The sequence below is a fragment of the Stenella coeruleoalba genome, assembly GCF_951394435.1.
Source record: "Stenella coeruleoalba genome assembly, chromosome: 6".
NCBI lineage: Eukaryota > Metazoa > Chordata > Mammalia > Artiodactyla > Delphinidae > Stenella > Stenella coeruleoalba.
The window spans coordinates 63,560,028-63,581,988 of NC_137151.1; the positions used below are offsets into that span (position 1 = coordinate 63,560,028).

Consider the following 21,961-nt stretch of genomic DNA (forward strand, 5'->3'; position numbering starts at 1 on the left):
CACATCACTTATTGCTTTAAGGTGTTAAAAGCATTGACTCAAAACAACTGGTTGACTGAATTCTTGTTCATCTCTGTATTCATGGTATATGTTTGGAATTTTCAAATCTTGCACAGCATTTTCCCTTCAACTCCTTTTACTGGTTAAGTCCATGGGTAATCAACATGTAGAATTTAAAAATGGTAAAATTCTTAAGAAATTAGATGTTATAAAGTGTGAAGGGCATTGTATATTTCCTGATACATAACAGCACTCAATCAGTGGTAGCTCCTTCTATCTCCTTCAATGCTTCCCTACTCTCTACCCCAGCAGATTACAAATGAGGATTCTAAGTGAGACTGAAATTAGCTGTGATTTACTTACCTGATTTCTCACTTGAATTGATGACAAACTCCAGCCCATAACCCAACATTCCTGTCTCTACTTCAATCTCTTTCCATTCCCCGTTTTACTAGTAGATACATTCACCAGTGATTGCAACTAATTACCCTTTTATTTTTCCTGATTTTTCCTCATTATGAAGAAAACCCAAATGATCAGAGTAATTAATTTGTAGTCATAATGAATAATTATCCTGAAATGCTTTGTTTGCATGGATTATCTTGGAATGCTTACATCAGAGCCAAATCTGTTTTATGGTGCTTTTTCCTTCCTCTTGGATTTTATATAAGGATTTAAAATGTATTCCTCCCAGTGACCAAGACTGATGACCATAAAGGCTCAGAGGGACAGTGAATGAAGGAGGCAGGTTTGTATAACAGGAACTCTTCATGACCCTATTAGCAGGCAAACTGTACTGTCTCAGTCTTCCTAAAGGAAGTTGTAATGTCACATGGAGCATATATTGCCAAGAAATAAGCCCAAATCAATTTCATCATAGGACATTTCTAGAAAACATAGTTTTCTACTATGTTATCTGTTGTCAAAAATGAGTGGAATTCCTTTTCTTGTGTTTTTAACTGGTTTCTGTTTGGTAAATAAGACCTCTGTGTTGGCAAATAATACTTTCTTAGGAAAGGTAATGTGCACTTTTCATTCTTTTGGACATCTGAACCTCCTGTACTTGGGGACTCCACCACCCCATTAGGCAAAACCAGCCTCCACTAGAAGAAGCTGCAAATATCATACACTCACTCTCCTGGCCCTGCTGGTATCTAGGACCCAAGCTTGTGAACTAGACTGCACCAATCAGACACCTCCAACTCAGTCTTTGCATTAAGAAGTAATGAAATGGCATGAGAAGCAGGGACTATGAAGAATCAGTTTTGGTGATGGCTGGTGGCGGAGATTAGCTACATCAATTTTCAAGAAAGAACCATTCTAGAAGCAATATCTGTTATATAATATCAATGGCTTTGGCAATGAGTGTGTCCAATGTCAGCAGCAAGGGTGCCTTCTCCAGAAGGTTCTGCAGCATTTTTCGGCAGTGTTCCTGGCTACAAAACCTCCAAGTCTTATTCTGTGAGAATAAGTATATTTCTGGAGTCTTATTCCTGGAGACTCTGTGGAATACACTTCTGCTATGAAATGTCTCTTTAACAAAGTACCTGTCCTATTTAAATCAGTTAGACTCTGATGCTTGACACTGGGAGCTGTGACTGATAAAACTATATATAAATTACAAATCTTAACATTCTTATTTTATCGTCTAGATGAGAGGCACACAACAGGACCTTTTAGGAAAGAGTTAAGTGTGAGAAGAATTGTATAATAGTAGATTAAATCACTGTGAACTGACTCTCCACTGGGTACCAGTTCATGAACAATGAACCAAAGAAGAACTGGATAGGTGATCAGAAAGCCACTCTCTGGCCATGCCTCTATAGAAATGTCCATGTCCTAGGGGCCAGAATGACTTAGAAGAGTTATAATATGCATAGGCACCTTTTCGCTTCTCTTTGAAAAATCCCCCAAATCCACTACTTCTCTGGTTGAAAAAAATGTACATATTGAAATTTGTTTTTTCTTTCGTTTCTGGGCTTAATTCTACAATGAAAAAATTCATGGCAAAATGTATTGACATAACCACAGACAATCTACTTTCCTTCAATCTTTTTTTTTTTTTTTTGCCTTGTTTACTATGTATCCCAAGTTACTAGGAAAATAGCTGATGCAGAGTAAGTGTGCAATGAATATGTTAAGCAAAGATAGCAAATACTAATGTAGCACTTATGAGCCAGGTTTTCACGTATGTTAACTGACTTTCTCCTCACAATAACCTTCTGAGATAGGCATTATTTTTAGCTGCCCGCCCCCTACTTTTTTTTGACAAGAAATGAACTCCTGAAAGATCTAAGTAACTTGCCCAAGAAAGTGAGCAAATGTGATCCTAACTCAGGAAGGCTGACTCCAGAATCTGTGCCTTATTTTTTTTTTATTCAGCTAATAGTCATTAACCACTCACCATATGTCAAGCACAAAAGATTCAATGATGAGTATGATATTATTTTGCCCTCAAGACGGTCACTCTATCAGAGAGAAACACATATAACAAATAATTACAAGTGCAATATGGTAGATTCTATCATGGAAAATATAAATGAGGTTCGTTGGGACACAAGGAGGTTGTGATAAACTTTACTCTGGATGAAGGATGGTCAAGGAGGGGAATCTGAGGGTGGAGGATGCTTCAGCTGAGACTTAAAATCATTTTTTATAAATACAGAATTACATTCTAAGTGAAAGGAACAACTTATGCAAAAGGTAAAATAGTATATTTGTGAAGATAATGAGGCACAATTGAGTCATGAAGCTGGAGATGTAGCCAAAGACTGGATAAGAGAAAAACTTATATGCTATAATAAAGATTTTTTACTTTATTCTAAGGCAATAAAAAACCATTGAAGAAACAAACAGGGGAGTAAGATGAATAGATATGCATTTAAGAAACATTTTTTCTAGTTGTATAGGATGGATATAAATGGTGTCGAGGTTAGACTTAAGAAGATAAGTTAGGAGACTACTGAAATAGCAGATTAAATACATGAGGACTTAAACAGATCAGAAGTTCTAGACTAAAGAGGGCATTGACTCAAAAGATAATTAAAGATAGAATTGGAAGAGCTTATAAATCAATTGGATATTGGTGAAGAGGGGTAATAATAAAAAGGTAGAATTCTTCTCTTTCTCTCTTTTGGTTTGCATTAATTAATGTAAGATATATGTTACCCCTGGTTTTCTTTTTCTTTAAAATGTTTTCATTCTTTTTGCAAGCTTTTTTTGGTAATTTCACTGCTCCTTGAGACTAAGTTTTAGCCTCTTTTATTGTACTTTTATGTTTATTTATATCCAAGTGCCTTTTTTGTTTTAAGATGCCTTACGTCTATGTTAGATTGAAATCCTGTATACATGTATGTGTGTGTGTGTGCGCGTATGTGTGTGTATAAAAAACATACATCTACATAAAACTTCTAGAAGGTGTCCTTTACTGAAAATTGAATGTTTTTATGTATCCTGTTCTTTTTAGTTTGTCACATAAGTATTGTTGTTTATATTACTAATATGTTTGATGGCCCAGTTGAGAGTACATCTTTTACATGTTCTCTTAATGAATCTTCAGCATTTTTGGACGCTGGGATATGGCTCTATAAATAACACTTTGGGGAAAGTAGAGGACAAAGTTTTAGTAGTGAAAGCTGGCATTACTTATTCATAAACCTCCCTCTTTGAAGTCAAATATTCCTACTTTCAAATTAATTATTTTTATTAAAAAATTATAAGTTTTGCTCTTTATAGCTAAATATGACCAAAGCATAATTGTTTTGAGCCCAGAAAGAGCTGAAAATAATTGAATGATAGTGCTTCTCTCAGAGATTTATACAACAAACCTGCATAATTCATGCATGTGTATATATTACAGATCTTGTCTCAAGAGAATTTCAAGCTAAGTGAGCCATTTTTATTCCGTTAGATACGTATGTACAGTTTTTTAAATTAATTAATTAATTAATTTAGCTGCACCGGGTCTTTGCTGTGGCGTGTAGGATCTTTTCAGCTGTGGAATGCAGGCTCTTAGTTGCAGCATGCGGGATCTAGTTCCAGGGATCTAACCCAGGCACTGGGAGCGCAGAGTCTTAACCGCTGGACCACCAGGGAAATCCTGTACATATTTTTATATATTGCACAGATATAGAGATCGATGAATAGACAGATGATTGATATGTAGATAGGTTGGTAGATAAAACTTTTACTAAAACAGTACTGACAACGCCTAGCAAAATGCTATAGAGATAGTTGGTGCTCAGTAGCTATTGGCTGAATAAATAAATGTATAAGTGAAGCTATATACAATCACTCACATTTAGGGATGCAGTGATTTCAAAGGAAAAAGTTACTATCTTAATTTTTTTTCTGAATGTTTTGCATCATCAGTCTCTTAGGATCCAACTGTCCAACTAGGACACACTCATAGCTTCAGGGAGCATTACTACTGAACCAAGTAAAATTGTAGTCTTCACTTCCAAATACATTGAGTTATATGAAGAATCACGACTTACATTTGCCTTGATTCTTCTTTTCCCTTGATATTAAAAATAAGGATAAAGTATTGTCTTTTCCTGTCATCATAAATACCTCAACTTAATTTTTTGATGTCATAGTAATTCTGCTCAACACATTTCTACTGCTATTTCTTGGCAATACATCAGATTCACAAACTCAGTGAATAATAACAATTCACTAAAAAAAGAACATACAGACTAGTTTGGTTTTTTTTTTTTAGCACCATGAAGATCTTTTTATAAAAAGACCACCTGAAAATAAATTTTCCTATTTTTCAATGTTCTTTACCTTTTTGTATGTGTTTGTTACCTTTGTGTATTTTTTGGTTTCTTGGTACAGGCTTCTCCTCCCTCTAATGATGTCAGCTGCTCTTCACAGCATCACAGCACTGCCCATATTCTTCCATAAATGTTCTGATCACTTGCAATGTTATCAAGAGAACTCTTCTTCATATACTTTGTCAGTGATGGACATGTTATTGTTATATGCATCAGCTTCAGTAACTCCACCTACCAATCATAAAATGTTCAGTGTCAAAGATTGTCAGCCAAAATACAAAAATATAAAATCATAGGATTATGTGGGGAAAAAATACAGTTTTAATTTTTAAATTAGATTTTTATAAAATCATAAAATTTTCACACTCCTGAGAAAAAAGTGACTATTTGCTCATGATATTACTATTGACTATTTGCTCATAATATTACTATTCACTCCTTGATATTCTGGGGGGCATCTACTCTCTACCAGGAAGCTAAACATTGGGATTTGAGGATGCATGAATTCAGTTAAAGAAAAGGGTCGTATTATCAAATCATGCATGTGAAATGGATAGGTAGATAACAGAGGTGTGTACTGACCATACAGGAATACAATAAAAGAAGCAGTAATAGGGAACTCTGTATAGAAAAGTCAGGAAAGGTTTCAAATAGAAAATAATTTTGAGCCAAGACTCAGAAGTGTATAGTGAATGAGGAAAAGCCCTAACCTGAAGCTCCAATGCTAGGGACGTCAAATTTGATACTGTAAAATTTTAAAGTAAATTTTTAAAACGTAAAGAGAAAATTCAGGGCAAAAAGAAAACATGTTTGAATTCAAACATATCAAAATCTAGACAAACACAGTATATCAACCACAAATTTTTATGCTCATCACTTAAAAGAAAGAACTGATTATTCTTTCAAACCTTGAATCAACTGACATCTTTGCTAACATAAATAGCACATTTTTGGTATTGTTTCTGTCAGTTTGACAACGATGCATATAACATTAATACATCATAACCCTTCCTAGTTTTATTAAGAATGAGGTTAGTGATGGGTAAAATTGCTGAATTACTGGTATTGAGCATGAGCTGTTTTTTCCACTCTAGTGAGGCAGTAATCATCTACTCTTCTGCCAGTCTTTCATCACACTTTTTTCTACTGGGTATACTTCTAAGAGTCACAATAATAGTGAGTCACCATAAGAAATCTGTCCTTTCCTTACTCATTATGCTAGCATGAGTTTGCATTTTTATCAGTGGAAATGTACAATGTCTTTTCCTGTAACGATAATAACAGTGGCAAGTTGGGTAGGCAGAGTGTGAACTCTTTCCTGTGCTGGAGAAATCTCCTTAGAAGTGTACATCCATGAGAGACTTTTGTAATATACTTGACTAATCTATGAGCTGATATCAGATTGGCGTGAGCTATGCAAATATTATAACATTTTGTGATCATGCCACATTTTCTCCTTTAGATTCCAAAATTAGACCACGTATATCATCTGTGTTTCTTTTCATGGATGAATGATATTTAAAAAAAGAGTTTAAGTGTGATTTAGTAACTTACCTAAGATTATAGCATATCTAATATAAAGGAGGGAGTGAGTACTATCCCCATTCCTGACTTTGGTTAATCCACCTGTGAACAAAACTGCATTTTTCTTCTTGCAGCCTGATCTATATTTGAATTTAATTTTTAAGTACCAATTTCATGAACTATTTTATGTGAGTTTGCATATGGTATTCTGGCCGGAATTCTTTTTTACATTTTATTTGTGTAATTTGATTTCTTCCCGAGCATTATGATGATCCATCCTTTTATCTAACCCTTCACTCTATAGACACCAGCAATCGGGAAGAATGAAAGTCAGATTTAAAATCCAACTCTACTAGTTGCATAATATGAAACACAGTAAATGATGGAAACAAAATCTTGGAATATTTTAAGACAGACGTCATGTAAACTGCAGAAAACAGGGGGCAGTAAAATTGATGCATTGACACTGACATACCAAACTAGTGTAGCAATTACAGTAGTATTTAGTAATAGCACATAATGCTGAAGTAGAAACTTATACCTTTAAACTAAATTTATGTATCCTTCCACTGTTTATGTTGTGTCATCTCCTACAAGAAAATATATTTAAAGATGATAGGCAGGTTTTTTTTTTTAAATGTCAGCTTGGTGTTAAATACTCCATTAGTGAGTGATGGGAACAGTGACCAACTGAAAAGTATATGCCCCAACTAAGACAGGTGGCCACTACTTTGTTCCAGCAAGCCACTGCCATGTTGGAATATGGCATATTGCCAGATCTTCAAAATTTTCAAACATAAGCAGAAATCTTGATTTTTTTGTAGGTTTTAATTACTTCAAAACTTTAAAAAACATTGAGTGGGTCAAATAAGCTTGTCTCTGGGCCACAGCTTGTCATCTGGGCCTCTAGGCAGAGACGTGATTCTATAGTAATGATCATTGTGCCTTTCAGTAAGGATCTTGATACTGGTCAGTTCCCATGTCCTTTGCTCTTTCACTTTCTGTTTAATCAGTACTTCCTATTTCTCAGTGTGTCATAAGAAAGCCATAGAATATCCCCATTATATTCCTATAGATGGAAAGACTTGCCATAGTTGTAAACAGTTATTATACAAAGAGTTGTTATTTGTGCCCATGCATTTTTTTCTATCTGTGGTCTTCAATGACAGTTATTGTTCCCTCCAGCCTAATGCTATTAATACCCTTAAATAAAACTTGATTATGCAAAACTTTTTATTATATAGAATTATGATTTTTTGAACTTAAAGGAAAGAATATGAATTGTTTATTTCCTACACTCCCTCTTGAAAAAGTAAAGTACACATTTTGTTCATTGTTCTAACCCCAGGTTCTAGGACATTCTCAGGCAAATAGAAGGTTGAATGAAATTCATTTATTAATGGAAATTTGCTGTTTTATTCATTCATTCGTTAAGTAAACTTTTCCTTAGCATAAACTATGTGTCAAGCATGTTAATAAATATCTATTGATATATGTGGATCATTAACTAGGGCTAGAAACCCATTCTGCTTAGGAAAAGATTACACTGGCCTTTAATTTAATGAGATATAATTTATATTTTTTCAGCTTTATTGAGGTATAATTGAAAAAATTATAAGATAATTTAAAGTGTACATAGTGATAATTTGATATACATACACACTGTGAAAGGATTCCTCCCATCTAGTTAATTAACACACCCAATGAAATGTAATCTACATTTTAAAGTGCAAACCTACATTTTGGCTTCAATTCTCTGAAGGACTTTTGGGAGGGTATCAAGTTTTTGTCATAACTCTCCTTCCTAGATAGTGTAATAAGATCAGATAATACTGTATATCTCTAAGCAAATGTCTGACTGCCATCTGGTTAATCGGAACTTTAACCCTGTATACCAGATACCCCTGGGGGTAAGCCAGACACTAGAAGTCCACTAGCAAGAAAAAAAAATCACAAGTCAAGATCTCATGAGTTAACTTTAAACTTATTCTTGGTTTAAAGTTTAGAATTTGATCCCTTAGAACTATTTAACTCCATGTTTGTTTTTTTTAAAAAAAGTTAGTGCTCCTATTTGATTAATAGTAATAATGCCCCTTTGATCACTTGACTATTCTCTACTAAGACAAAAATTTTTAAATCCCATCTCAAAAACAGTATTTGTTAGTCATGTAGATATCAAGGGTAAAGTGAAATCCCAACCTCAAAGGCAATCAAATAGGTGTGTTCTTGGAGAGTCATCTGTCTATGGCCTTATTTTTTGATGTTAAGATTTTTAGCAGTATGCCAGCTGCTTCACCATATCAGTCAATCAATCAATCATATACTTGTGTCAGATCACATTCTGTAGTAACAGGAGGGCTGGATCACCAAAATTAATAGGAGTCTCAACCCTCCAATTCAGCCAGGATCACTGTGCTAACTTAACCAAAATCAAAAGTAGCGCCATGTGTGAAGATAGAGACACACTAGCATAATATGGCCTATTTATATTGGTTATATTTAATGGTTATAGTCTTCGATTGAACTCTGGATGTGTCATCAAACCAGAAGGCCACCTTGAAGATGGGAATGTCTTTCTGTAGAATGAAACTCTGGCTTATAAACAACAAAATATATTTCTTTTTCATCAAGGGTTTTCATTTTCTTTTTGAGATTCATCTTTGTCATATTGGGTATGAGTTGCCTCATTAACATTTGTTGCTTTCTAAGGGTAGTAGGCAGAATAATGGCTCCTGAAGATATCTATGTCTTAATCCTCAGGATTCGTGAATATGTTAAGTTACATGGCAAAGAAGAATTAAGGTTGCAGATGAAATTAGAGCTGCTAAGTAACTGACCTTTTGACAGGGAGATAATCCTGAATACTCTGGATTAGTCCAGTGTAATCACAGTGGTCCTTAAAAGTGAAAGAGGGGATCCCAAGAGAAAATCAGAGAGGTCGCAGAGTGAGAAAAAGTTCAACTTGATAGAGGAGGGGGGCCATAAGCCAATGAAAGTGGGCAGTCTCTAGAACTGCAAGAGGCAAGAGAATGGATTCTCTCCTAAAGCCTGCAGAAAGAAATGCATGCCTTCTTACATCTGCCAACACCCAGTAAGACCCATTCAGGGCTTCTGACCTACAGAAGTGTAAGATATTAACTTTGTGGTAATTGCTACAACAGCCAAGTAAACTAATATACTGAGGAAACAGGTTTTTTTTCAGAAGCGTCTGTCACTGAAATTGCATTAATAAAATAAAAGTTAAAATTTTCAGAATTTTCTTAAAGCATTGTCCATTCATTCATTCATCCATTCATTTTCAGGAGGTAATCCGTAGCAGCCAGGTCGACATTGCAGGACACAGCCAGGAAATGGAAAGAAATGAACAAGAAACTTCCAAAGCACACAAAATTGATGTTCTTGGAACAGAAATGGTAACTATTTAGAAAGACAATACTTTCCACACAGTTTGCAGAACTGTGTGGAAATTCTGACCTTGTTATAAACAGTTGATTTTATTGTCCTTTTATATATTTAATATCAATACACATCAGTGTCTCTTTCCGTACTTTGGGTTTGATATTCTTTGAAAAATAAAATGAGCACCCTAAAAATATAAGTGCACTTTAGGTGTCAATTCATATTTGTTCTGTTATAGCATGAACCCATGCATTAAAATAAATGACCAAAGTGTAATCAATGTGCACTGAAGTCTTGGAAGAAAATCATGGTGCAATGAAGAATATGTGTGCAATACTGAAATAATTGACTTCTTAAAAACAATTATTTATTTAAAATTATCTTTAAACACAGGTCTCTCATCTTGAAAAACACACTGTGGAAATAAATCAAGCTTCTCCACTCCATCAATATGTTCAAGAAACAGGTAAGAATCTGGTATTATTTCACCCCAATATATCTTTTTCCTATTGATGTTTCTGTGTTTGAATGGAGGACTTCCAAAGCACAAACCTTCCCACTAAATAAAGTTAGTAACTATGACTTATGATCCCAAAGGGGACAGAATAGTATTTCTATATATAATTGGGTTCTGCCTGTGGTACGAGATGCAATAAGCTTCTAAAATAGTTCATTGCCCTTCAACCCTATGATGTATTCATCCAAAACGCCTAGAAGGTGATAAGCCAGCCACCTCTGAATTGCATTTTGCTCAGGGATCCAGAATGAAACTTGATGTTATCAAGCTCCCTGGGAACAGAAAAGTTATCTAGATTGTATTACTTTTAATAACAAATTTAAGCACGTTTAAGTCTAATTCTCCAACCCACAGATATGAGATTAGACTACAGACAAACCTGCGCAAGTTTGCATAAGATGGGTACAGGGTGTCTTGCCTATAAAAGTGGAATGAGAAGTTTTGCTGTCCCAAAGTGCTAAAAGGGTAGATTTAAGCCAACTGTGACCCAAATGTTATTTGACTATATCTGAGTTTGGTTTTATTTTAGTTTTGCTTAAAGAAGTAGATCTTCCTTTTCTGTTCTTCTACTGTTCTTTTCTTGTTTTATAACTTTTATTATTATTTTTGAGCATAACAGCAAAACATGCTTGTAGAAAATTTGGAAACTACATACAATTAAAATAAACAGCACTTTCATTACTTATGACTTTCCATCCAGAGATAATCACCACCATTTTTCCTCCTATATTTCTTGACATATACTAACTTACATAATGAAATACTGCCATATGTATACATTTATATCCTGAATATTTTTACTTAACTTACATTATGAGAAGTTTTCCATAGCATTATAATGTCTTCTCAAACATCATGTTTATTAGTTACATAATATCCCTGGTGTTGTTTTCTGTTTGTAGTCATAGATACACCTGAGGATGAAGAGATTCCAAAGGTTTCAACTAAGTTTTTAAAAGAACAATTTGAAAAGTCTGCCCAGGAAAAGGTCCTTTATTCTGACAAAGAGACGACTCCAACCAAGCAGATTAAGGTAAGATAATTTCTCTGCACAGAGACATATTAAGTGTAAAACCAGATGTAAATACATAACATTTTCAAATTATTGAATTTTTGAGGTGGTTTTTCAACAACAACAAAAAATATTCAGAGCCGGTGCTTATTCTGTTCCGTAAGAAGAATATTATTCTATATGAGAAAAGCAGTAGAAAGAAAACTTTTCTCACTAGAGGAAATTAGGGAAGAAAAAATTATGTATGCACTAAAGTTTAATAACTAACATTAAAGTAATACAGCCAATTTTAAAATGTCAGCTACTTACTCTGTTCTGTTTAAAATTCCAAGGAAAACAAAACAACCCTCAAAAGTCCTTTAAGACTTTTATTGTTTCCCTATAGATTACTCTGCATAGCACATTACGTAAAGGAGGAAAAATAATCAAGATTACGTGTAAATGTTAAAATACTGAGTCGTTGATGTATTGAATAGGGAATATAACTCTAAAAAGTGCAAGTAGATTATAGGGCAGATAGTAACAAATACTGACTGTTGCTCCTAAGTAGGTCTCTAAATGGAGTATACCACCTGTTGTTCCCAGTGCAGATGTCATAGCAGGTGGACAGGTGAATGGCAGTGCCTAAAAAGTCTCTACCACTACACTCATCTTTATAAGATTTGATTTTCTCTCCCTTAAAGATTGAAAATGAACATGAAGAGACTTTAAAGCCATCATCAATTGTGGGTACCTCTTCCACTTCTTCCACTTCAACCAGCCAGAGGAAGGAAACATCAACCACAAGATACAGTGACCACAGTGCCACTTCCTCGACTCTGGCACAAGTTAATGCCACTTCTTCGGAAAAGGCAGAAGAATTTCCTCCTCCCCCACCTGACATACTTCAAACTCCAATAGATGTGACAGCATTTTCCCAGTCCCCTGAACTCCCCAGCCCTCCTAGAATACCACCAGTCCCCAAAGAATTATATTCCAAGAAAAGAAATTTGTATGAATTAAACCGTTTATACAAACACATCCATCCTGAGTTAAGAAAAAACTTAGAAAAAGATTATATCAGTGAGGTTTCTGAGATTGTTTCTCGTCAAGTGAACCTGGGGAGCTCAGTTTCAGCAGATGTGCAGCAAGCCCGGTATGTTTTTGAAAATACGAATGACAGTTCTCAAAAATGTCTGAACTCGGAAAGAGAACACTTGGAGTGGGATGAAATTCTGAAGGGGGAAGTGCAGTCCATGAGATGGATCTTTGAGAATCAGCCATTAGATTCCATTAACAATGGCTCTCCAGATGAAGATAACATCTCCAAGGGCATCACTGATCGAGAAATCATTGCTGGTGGTGATGTGAGATATACAACATGGATGTTTGAAACCCAACCCATCGATACTCTGGGGGATCATTCTTCTGTCACTGAAGAAAATGCTGAGAAAATTCCTGAGCTAGCCAGAGGAGATGTCTGCACAGCGCGGTGGATGTTTGAAACAAAGCCATTAGACTCAATGCATAAAATGCATCAAAGTCAAGAAGAATCAGTAGTAACTGCCATAAAGGACATAACCGGGGGGGATGTCAAGACTGTGAGATACATGTTTGAAACTCAACATCTGGATCAACTTAGACACCTTCACTCAGTAGATGAGGTGCACCTACTGCAACTCAGGTCTGAGCTCAAAGAAATTAAGGGAAATGTTAAGAGAAGTATAAAATGTTTTGAAACTCAACCATTATATGTTATTAGAGATGGTTCAGGTCAAATGCTAGAAATTAAAACCGTTCACAGAGAAGATGTTGAAAAGGGGGATGTGAGAAGAGCACGTTGGATGTTTGAAACACAGCCCTTAGATACAATTAACAAGGATATAACAGAAATTAAAGTCATCAGAGGAATATCCATGGAAGAAAATGTCAAAGGTGGGGTGAGTAGGGCAAAGTGGTTATTTGAAACCCAACCTTTGGAGAAAATCAAAGAAGAGTCAGAAGAGGTCATCATTGAAAAGGAAACAGTAATAGGTACAGATGTCTCTAGAAAGTGTTGGATGTTTGAAACACAGCCATTAGATATTCTAAAAGAAGTTCCTGATGCAGACCCTCTAAGGTCTGAAGAGATAATAGGGGGTGATGTACAAACTACTAAGCATTTATTTGAAACACTTCCAATAAAGGCTTTAAAAGATAGCCCTGATGTTGGAAAACTTCAAAAAATTACTACTTCTGAAGAAGAAAAGGGGGATGTTAGGCACCAGAAATGGATTTTTGAAACCCAACCTCTGGAAGAGATTAGAGAAGATAAAAAAGAGTACATACGAACAGTGAAACTTGAAGAGGTTGACAGAGGAGATGTAAGGAATTACACACGTATCTTTGAATCAAACAACTTAATTAAATTTGATGCATCGGATAAAATAGAGGTGGAAGGAGTCACAAGAGGTGCTGTGGAGTTAAATAAATCACTCTTTGAAACAACACCATTGTATGCCATTCAAGATCACCTTGGAAAATATCATCAAGTAAAGACAGTCCAGCAAGAAGAAATCCTAAGAGGGGATGTAAGAAGCTGTAGGTGGCTTTTTGAAACAAGGCCCATTGACCAGTTTGATGAAAGCATTCATAAATTTCAGATAATTAGAGGAATATCTGCTCAAGAAATACAGACTGGAAACGTGAAATCTGCTAAATGGCTGTTTGAAACCCAACCTCTTGATGCAATTAAATATTTTAGTAATATGGAAGAAGTAGAAAGTAAAACTGAACAAGCTACAGATATTATTAAAGGGGATGTCAAAACCTGTAGATGGCTTTTTGAAACCCAGCCAATGGAGTCTCTTTATGAAAAAGTTTCATTAGTGACTGGCAGTGAAGAAATTCATAAGGGAGATGTCAAAGCCTGTACTTGGCTCTTTGAAACTCAGTCACTTGATTCCATAAAAGATGACTCCGAAGCAACAGTCAAATTGCAAACTGTAAAACAGGAGGAAATCCATGGTGGGGATGTTCGTACAGCATGCTTTCTTTTTGAGACAGAAAATTTGGACAGCATAAAAGGAGAAGAAGGAAAGGAAATCAAGGCCGTGGAAATGGATATCCAAGCTGGGGATGTCTCCAGCCTGCGGCATAAATTTGAAAGTCAGTCCTTAGATTCTATAAGTTCCAGTTCAGAGGAAGTTTTGAAAAAGATCAAAACCCTAAAGACTGAAGATATTCAGAAAGGCAATGTTTTAAACTGCAGGTGGCTTTTTGAAAACCAACCAATTGATATGATAAAAGAAAGCCAAGAAGGTGATAAATTAGTTAAGACAGTGACAGACATACAAGGTGGAGATGTAAGAAAGGGGTGCTTTATTTTTGAGTCCTTTTCTTTAGACGAGATTAAAGAAGAATCTGACTATATTAGCACCAAGAAAACAATTACTGAAGAAGCAATAAAGGGTGACGTAAAAAGCTACAGAATGCTCTTTGAAACCCATCCACTCTATGCAATTCAAGATGGAGAAGGGTGTTATCATGAAGTGACAACAGTTAAAAAGGAAGAGGTAATTCATGGAGATGTACGAGGGACAAGGTGGCTTTTTGAAACGAAACCATTAGACTCCATTAATGAATCAGAGACTGTGTATGTTATTAAATCTGTCACACAAGAAGACATTCAGAAGGGAGATGTTAGTTCTGTCAGATACAGATTTGAAACCCAGCCACTGGATCAGATTGCAAAAGAGCCACATGGTATTGTGCCCACTGTAGACTATATTCAAGGTGGGGATGTAAAGACAAGTAAACAATTCTTTGAGTCTGAAAATTTGGATAAGAAGACTTATATAAGAACAGTAAGTGTCAATGAAATACAAAAGGGCAATGTTAAAACATCTACTTGGCTATTTGAGACCCACACTCTAGATGAGCTGAGAGGAGAAGGGTCAGGATATGAAAATATCAAAACAGTCACCCAGGAAGATATGCAGAAAGGTGATGTGAAGCAGGCAGTATGGCTTTTTGAAAACCAAACTTTAGATTCTATTAAGGAAGCAGATGAAAGCATCACAAAAATCACCAAGGAAGAAATCCCTCCTTCTGATGTCAAGACAACTACATGGCTCTTTGAAACTACACCCCTTCATGAATTTACTGAAAGTAGGGTAGAAAAGGTGGAAGTTATTGGCAAGAGCATTAAAGAAACCTTAGAAGAACTCTACTCTCAAAAAGTTATTGAGGCTCCTGGAATCATCATTGAAGCTGATGAAGTTGGGGATGTTCGAATGGCAAAATACAAGCTCCTGAATCAAGCCTCTCCTGAGATACAGAAAGAAGAAATCGTCAGGGTTGACCTCAGAAGTATAATGGTGAAGCTACTTTCCAAACGAGACTGTAAGAAAAGAGAGATTTTGGTTAGTGAAGAAGAGAAGGGAAACGTTAATTTGACCAAAACTCAATTATTAAACAGATCAACAGAATTTCATGCTGAAAAAGAAGAGATAGTGAGTGGTGATGTCCAACAAGCAATAAAAAACCTGTTCTCCGAGGAAGGATCTGTAAAGAAAGGCATTTTGATTCAGGAAGATGAAAGAGGTGATGTTCACATGACTATCTATTGTCTTCTTCATGAAAATGCTGGTGACACAATTAAGCGTGAAGAAGTAATAGGGGGTGATGTAAAACGTACCATTCATAATTTGCTATCTTCCATATCAAACAATAAAATATCTGAAAGGGTTAAAATCGATGCCTCTGAGAGGGGAAATGTTCAGTTTTTTACAACATGCATAGAAACTGGAGCTTTGGATTATCTCAGACAGCTCCAGACATGGTCAGATGAAACACTAACAGCTAGGAAACAAGAAAAAGAGGAAGATGTAATTGGTGGCGATGTAGAAGGTACAAAACTGTTATTAAAGAAAAGGCAATCTCAGGTTGAACGTACTGTTAATGAAACTGACATCATCCCAGGAGATGTGCATAATACAGTTAAGGTTTTTCTGACAGAGCCTCAGAGTACATCTTGTAAGTCACCCAAAGAAGAAATCATAAAAGGTGATTTGAAGTCAACCCTAAATTCCCTGAGCCAGGCCATAAGTCAGAAAACAGTGGCTAAAACAGAAGAAATTATAAAAGGTGACATGCTGGTCACACTCAAGTCACTGAAGGAATCAAACCAAAAATGGAAAGAATCTAAACAGCCTGATGTCGTCCCTGGGGATATAGAGAAAGCTACTGAATGCCTTGAAAAGACTGCAAACACAAGGATGGAAATCCTGAAAAAGGAGCTTATCCGAGATGACCTTGAAGCATCATTAAGGAACCTAAAAGAAGCACAAAGAGCTTTCAAAGAGGTAAATAAAAAAAGTGTAATCAAAGAAAATGTGCAATCTGTGATGGTAGGATCTGAGGAAGAGCAGAAAATCGAGAATCATCAGGTGGCTGTCCAGAGGGACAAAACAAGCGTTCTTCAGCCAAGACCAGGACCATTTGAGCCAGCAGCCAGGTGGCAGGGGGGAGCAGACATTCTTAATCAAACTAGAGGCAAATCTTGTCATGGGGATTTAAGAGAAGAAAGAACTGAGGTTCATCTTCCAAAAGCCCCCAAGGGCACCGTAAAGATTGTCATAGATCGTGAACAAAACAATGATGCTCTTGAGAAAAACCTTAGAAGGTTATCTAATTCACAGCACAAAGCTATTAAAAATGTGTTGGGATCAGGAGACAGAATGGGTATCTGGACTGATAACACAACAGAGCAACATCTTAGAGATGAACATGTGAGTGGACAACTGACTTCAACTGTGTCAGTTAGGGAACATCTAAAAACCAAGGAATCAGAGACAGTGAGAGAACAGAAGAAGGATGCTGTCTTTACCCAATCTATTGATAAAACAATTGGAAAGCAACAGACTGAAACTTGTGAAGTGAGGAATGACCACCAGAAGATTGAGGCTTTACCTGACAAGAGTCCTAAACATACCAAAAACACTAAAACATCAACAGATACACAAAGCTCTAAGCCCAGTTTAACCCAGGGTCCAGTCAACAAGATGGCTGGAGAAACATGTGAAGTTTCAGAGGACTTTCAGAAGCAGACTCTGTTAAAGCAAGAAATGCAATATTCTAATAAAGATATAAAGAAAAAGAACATGACCCCTCAACCAGTGTGGCAGACTTTGCCTGTGGATCAAGACATGTCAAATGTAACAGAAGTGAAAGTCGCCCAAAAAAGCCGCAATAAATTTAAGGCAACTGACAAAAAGCAGACTGATATTCATCTGAAAAGCCAGGACTTTCTAACGAAGACAAATACTTCCAAAGACTTAAAAATGGCAATGGAAATGTCCTTTAATCCAATCAACTGTAACCCTGAAAATAATGCAAAAGAAAGTGAGTTCCCTCTTCCACCTCCATCTCCACCTTCTCCTCTACCTTCCAATTCATCAGCTGAAATTGAATTTCCTCTTCCTCCTCCACCTCCTTTCATGATGTTGCCTGAAAAAAATGTGTTTCTTCCCTCACTGTCCACAGAGAAAATAAAGGCTGAATTTGAGAATTTCCCAGGCCTCCCTCTTCCTCCACCACCAGAAGATGAGAAGTTTGAAAGAGAATGTCTAGCAATGTTTCCACCACCTCCCCCTCCGCCAGCTCCATCTCTAAAACCAGCACATCTCCTCTCCTCTTCTGTTCAAGAAAAGCACAGTGGAGCATTCATACAATATTCCCAAGAAGAAGCCTCAAGCTCTCAGGCTAAAATCATAACAGGAAAATCTGGAGGACGTTTGCCACCTCCCACACTCCCCAAACCCAAATTTCCCAAGCAGATAGCAGATAAGAAGAATCATAGTTCCCCAAAAGTTGAATTGGAAAATTCACCACCAGATATGGAATGTAAAATTACTCCCTCAAAGGATCAGAAAAGAGTAATAATGGCAAGTAGCAGTGAACACATAGAGACAAAGCAGAACGTATCTAGAAAAAGTCTTGATAAAAGAAAACAATTATCTATGGACTCTACAAGGTCTCTCTCACAGACAGTTCCAGAAACTTCACCACCCAAGGAAAAACTGATAGCACCTCTTGTAAAATCCCATTCATTTCCAGCAGGTTCAGGACAGCAAAGTCCAAAACCTTATATGAGAAAATTTAAGACGCCTTTAATGATAGCTGAAGAAAAATACAGACAACAAAGAGAAGAACTTGAAAAACAGAAAAAACAGGAGAGTTCTTGCTACAACCTAGTCAAAACAGAAAGCCAAAATCAAAACGTATCAGAGTTGAAAAAGGAAGTGCTGTTACAAAAAACAAAGGAGGAGGTCCCCCTAGCTGGAATGGATTCAGGGGTCACTGTGGCTCAAACCAACCCAGTCTCTCAAAGTCTTTCTCAAGTACTAGGAGTGTGTACCGATAACCAGCTTTCCACAACACCAGCAGTGACATTCACTGCCAAGAGGCTCCAGCGTGTTCCAACAGCCTCAGAAGACAAAGATACCGTGAAAAAGGAAGTTTTGCAGAGCTCAAGGGACATGATCCAATCTAAATCAGCTCGTGAAATTAAACAGAGTCACCAAGAATGTAGGACACAGCAAACACAACAGAAGAAGTATCTGGAGCAGTTGCACTTGCCCCAAAGCAAACCAGTTTCCCCCAGTTTCAAAGTTAAAACCATCAAGCTTCCAACTCTAGACCGTAAGTTAAATGAAACAAGCCACAGCTCTGAAAGCCATGAAAAGCAAGCTGAAGTTGATGTTCAAACCGTTACCAAACAACAGTACCAGGAAACCGAGAAAACAGAAGCAAGGACTGAATGTAGCAATAAGCAATTGGTGGCTGAAAAATATTATCAGTTACCGACGAAGGAGAAGACAGTAACAGTAAAACTGCCTACAGAATCCACAGAGAAAAGCCATGAAAGTAAGCTCAATATATTTCATGAGAAGCAAAAAGAATTTAGAGAATCTGAGAGTGGGAAACTTCCAGGAAGTGAAGAAACAATTCAGGGACCACCAATGATTGGTCCAAAGAAAGAAAAACTAGTAGTTGAAAGAAAACAAGAACATTTGAATAAATCAGCCCAGAAGGTAGTCAAACAAAAGGTTACTGGTGCACATCTTGATTCACAGACTCAGAATTTTCACCAAACATATATACAGACTTCTGAAAGTCAAGGTGAACATAAAAAGTTGCCCCAGCCATGTAATAATCTGCAAGAAGAAAAATGTCTTGGCGTCAAGGGCATACAACAGAAACAAGTCTTTTCTAACACTAAAGATTCAAAGCAAGAGATGACACAGGACAAATCTTTATTTTCCTCTGTGAGAGAATCCCAGCAGGAAGATGGAAAATGTGCGGTAAATATATTGGAATTCTTGAGAAAACGTGAAGAACTACAACAGATTTTGTCTAGGGTAAAAGAGTTTGAAGCAGAGCCAGATAAAAATGGCATTAAAACATTTCAGATGCTCTTAAATATTATTCCAGTATGGCTATTAAGTGAAGAAAAAAGAGAATATGGACTTCGCATTGCTATGGAGAATAACATAGAAAAAATCAAAGAAGAAATAATGCACATTAAAACTCAGGCAGAGGATAGGCTTGTGTCCTGTGAAAAGATAATTCAAACAGCCATGATATCCTCTAAAGCAGGAAAGCAGAGAAGTAAAGCTACTAGTGTTAATGAAACATTATCTAAAGTGTCTAATGCTGATGTCAGCTATAATAAAAACACTGAGCAGAAAGAAAATACAATTGTAGAAAAAACAGAGCACCACCAAGTAGCAACTCATCAAGAAGCAACTGCTCAGCATCATGTGAAAACCCATCAGGAAATTAAACTAGTTGATGCCAAGACTTCTCCTCCCTCTTTAAAAACACGCCCGCCATCACCAACTTTCATAACAATCGAGTCTACTGCACGGCCAACAGAAACCTCTGCTAAGGAGAAGCTTTCCCAGTCCCCTGAAAAGGACAGTTTTGCTGAACCATCACCAAGACTTGTGTCACAACCACCTAGAATTCTCAGAGCAAATACCTCCCCGTCTCCACCCAAGAGTCACTCTGAACAGCTTGTCAAACTCAAAGACACCACTGCGAAGTTATCCAGGGGGACCGTCCCAGGTTCATCCATAACCCCGGTTCCCATTGTAGAGAAGAGGACTGAGATCATCACATCTCCTGCAACACTTCGTCGTCAAATTAAGATAGAGGCTCGTGGTAGGGACTCTCCACCTACAATCACAATACCTATAAGTGTAAATCACGCTGATAGTGGTTCCTTCAGAGAATCCATGGAAGCTCAAGAGGAAGAAAGGAAAGTAGGGAAAAGGGCGACTTACGTTTACAAAGATGGAGTAAATTCCACTAAGCGCAGAGTGCCAGATACTGCGAGTTTTGACGCAGTCGAAATCATCCGCCAAGTCGAAAAACCTCACCTATCAGAGCACGTGCAGAGGTATGAAGCCGCCAACCGGACTGCTCAAGTGGCTGAAAATGTCATGAATGACCATGAAAATGAAATAAACACATGGTTCAGGGGATTTGAGGATGGCCTAGGTTTTGACGCAAAGTCAAATAGAAGAGTTTATGCAAATGGAGAAGCAAACCATAATATAAAACAAGAAAGTCGTACATTTTGTAAGGAGGAATTTGGATTATCATCTTTAGAAAGCGCTAGCTTTACCGGCTTTTCTCACAGTCATCCTAGAGAGCTGCAAGAAACGATGCCTGTTAAGCCGCCCAGCATCTGCTCTGAAACAAGATCTCTAAGTGAACTTTTCTCAGGTGTGGATGCATTTGAGAGTCAAGCTGTTGGGTCGAGGATGATGGTCTCTTCATCACAAGGCTCAGAAGGTGGCAGATCCGGCTTTGACTTCAAGCACGCCCCACCAACCTATGAGGATGTCATCGCTGGCCATATTTTAGATGTTTCTGATTCACCTACAGAACTCAGGAGGAATTTTCAACAGACGTGGCAGGAGAGTGAAAGAGTTTTTAAAAACCTGGGATATGCAACCTCAGATGCTTCTGCAACTGAGATGAAAACCACCTTCCAAGAGGAATCTGCATTTATGAGTGGTAAATGAGCTTGCAAAGAGTGAAGTAAGATTAACCCATTTAAAGGCACCTGTTCCATAACTAAGACGATTTGCAGATAAAAGAGTACCTGGAAAGTACTAAACAACATAACCTAAAACTAACAGCTTTCCCTGGTTGTTGATATCCTTCCCTTTACAATGCTTGCTTTTACTACTTTCTCTTTACAAAGGAATTTAATATGATTCACCAGCACTTTGTGAGAGTAACAAATACTACTATATAGATTATTGAGACCTGTGTTTGTCAACGTAAATAAGGCTGTGGATAAAGCAGCAGGTATAATAATAATTGTTATTGTGATAGTATTAACTATTATATAGAACTATATATTTATTAATCATTGTATACCATTAGCACATTATGAATATGTCTTATGAAAAGTTATTATTTCAACCACTTGTTACAGACAATATTAAATAATATTCCTTGACCTACTGTTGACAGATTTTTAACTGTCAGACGTAAGTGGTGTTTGAGCTTGAATTCAACACAGCCTGTTAATAATCCAAGAAACAATTTACACTCTTCATATGTGTTTTAAGGATTTTTATTAATTGGGATCTCTGACAAAAGTGTAGGTATGGAATTAGACCTTTTGTATATAAATTATTGTTACTGAGTTGGATGGAATTAGCTCTCTCTACTGCCAGTGTTTTTTTTTCT

General features: G+C 36.7%; 1 protein-coding gene across 1 annotated transcript in view; it reads left to right on the forward strand.

Moving 5' to 3' along the window:
* The window catches only part of XIRP2 (xin actin binding repeat containing 2), a 604,615-nt gene that overhangs the window by 576,283 nt on the left and 6,371 nt on the right, over nucleotides 1-21,961 (forward strand). The window contains exons 9-12 of the mRNA XM_079924291.1: nucleotides 9,605-9,715; nucleotides 10,095-10,167; nucleotides 11,121-11,251; nucleotides 11,914-21,277. Coding sequence (XP_079780417.1) covers nucleotides 9,605-9,715; nucleotides 10,095-10,167; nucleotides 11,121-11,251; nucleotides 11,914-21,277 — 9,679 coding nt within the window. The remainder of the gene's footprint in view (nucleotides 1-9,604; nucleotides 9,716-10,094; nucleotides 10,168-11,120; nucleotides 11,252-11,913; nucleotides 21,278-21,961) is intronic.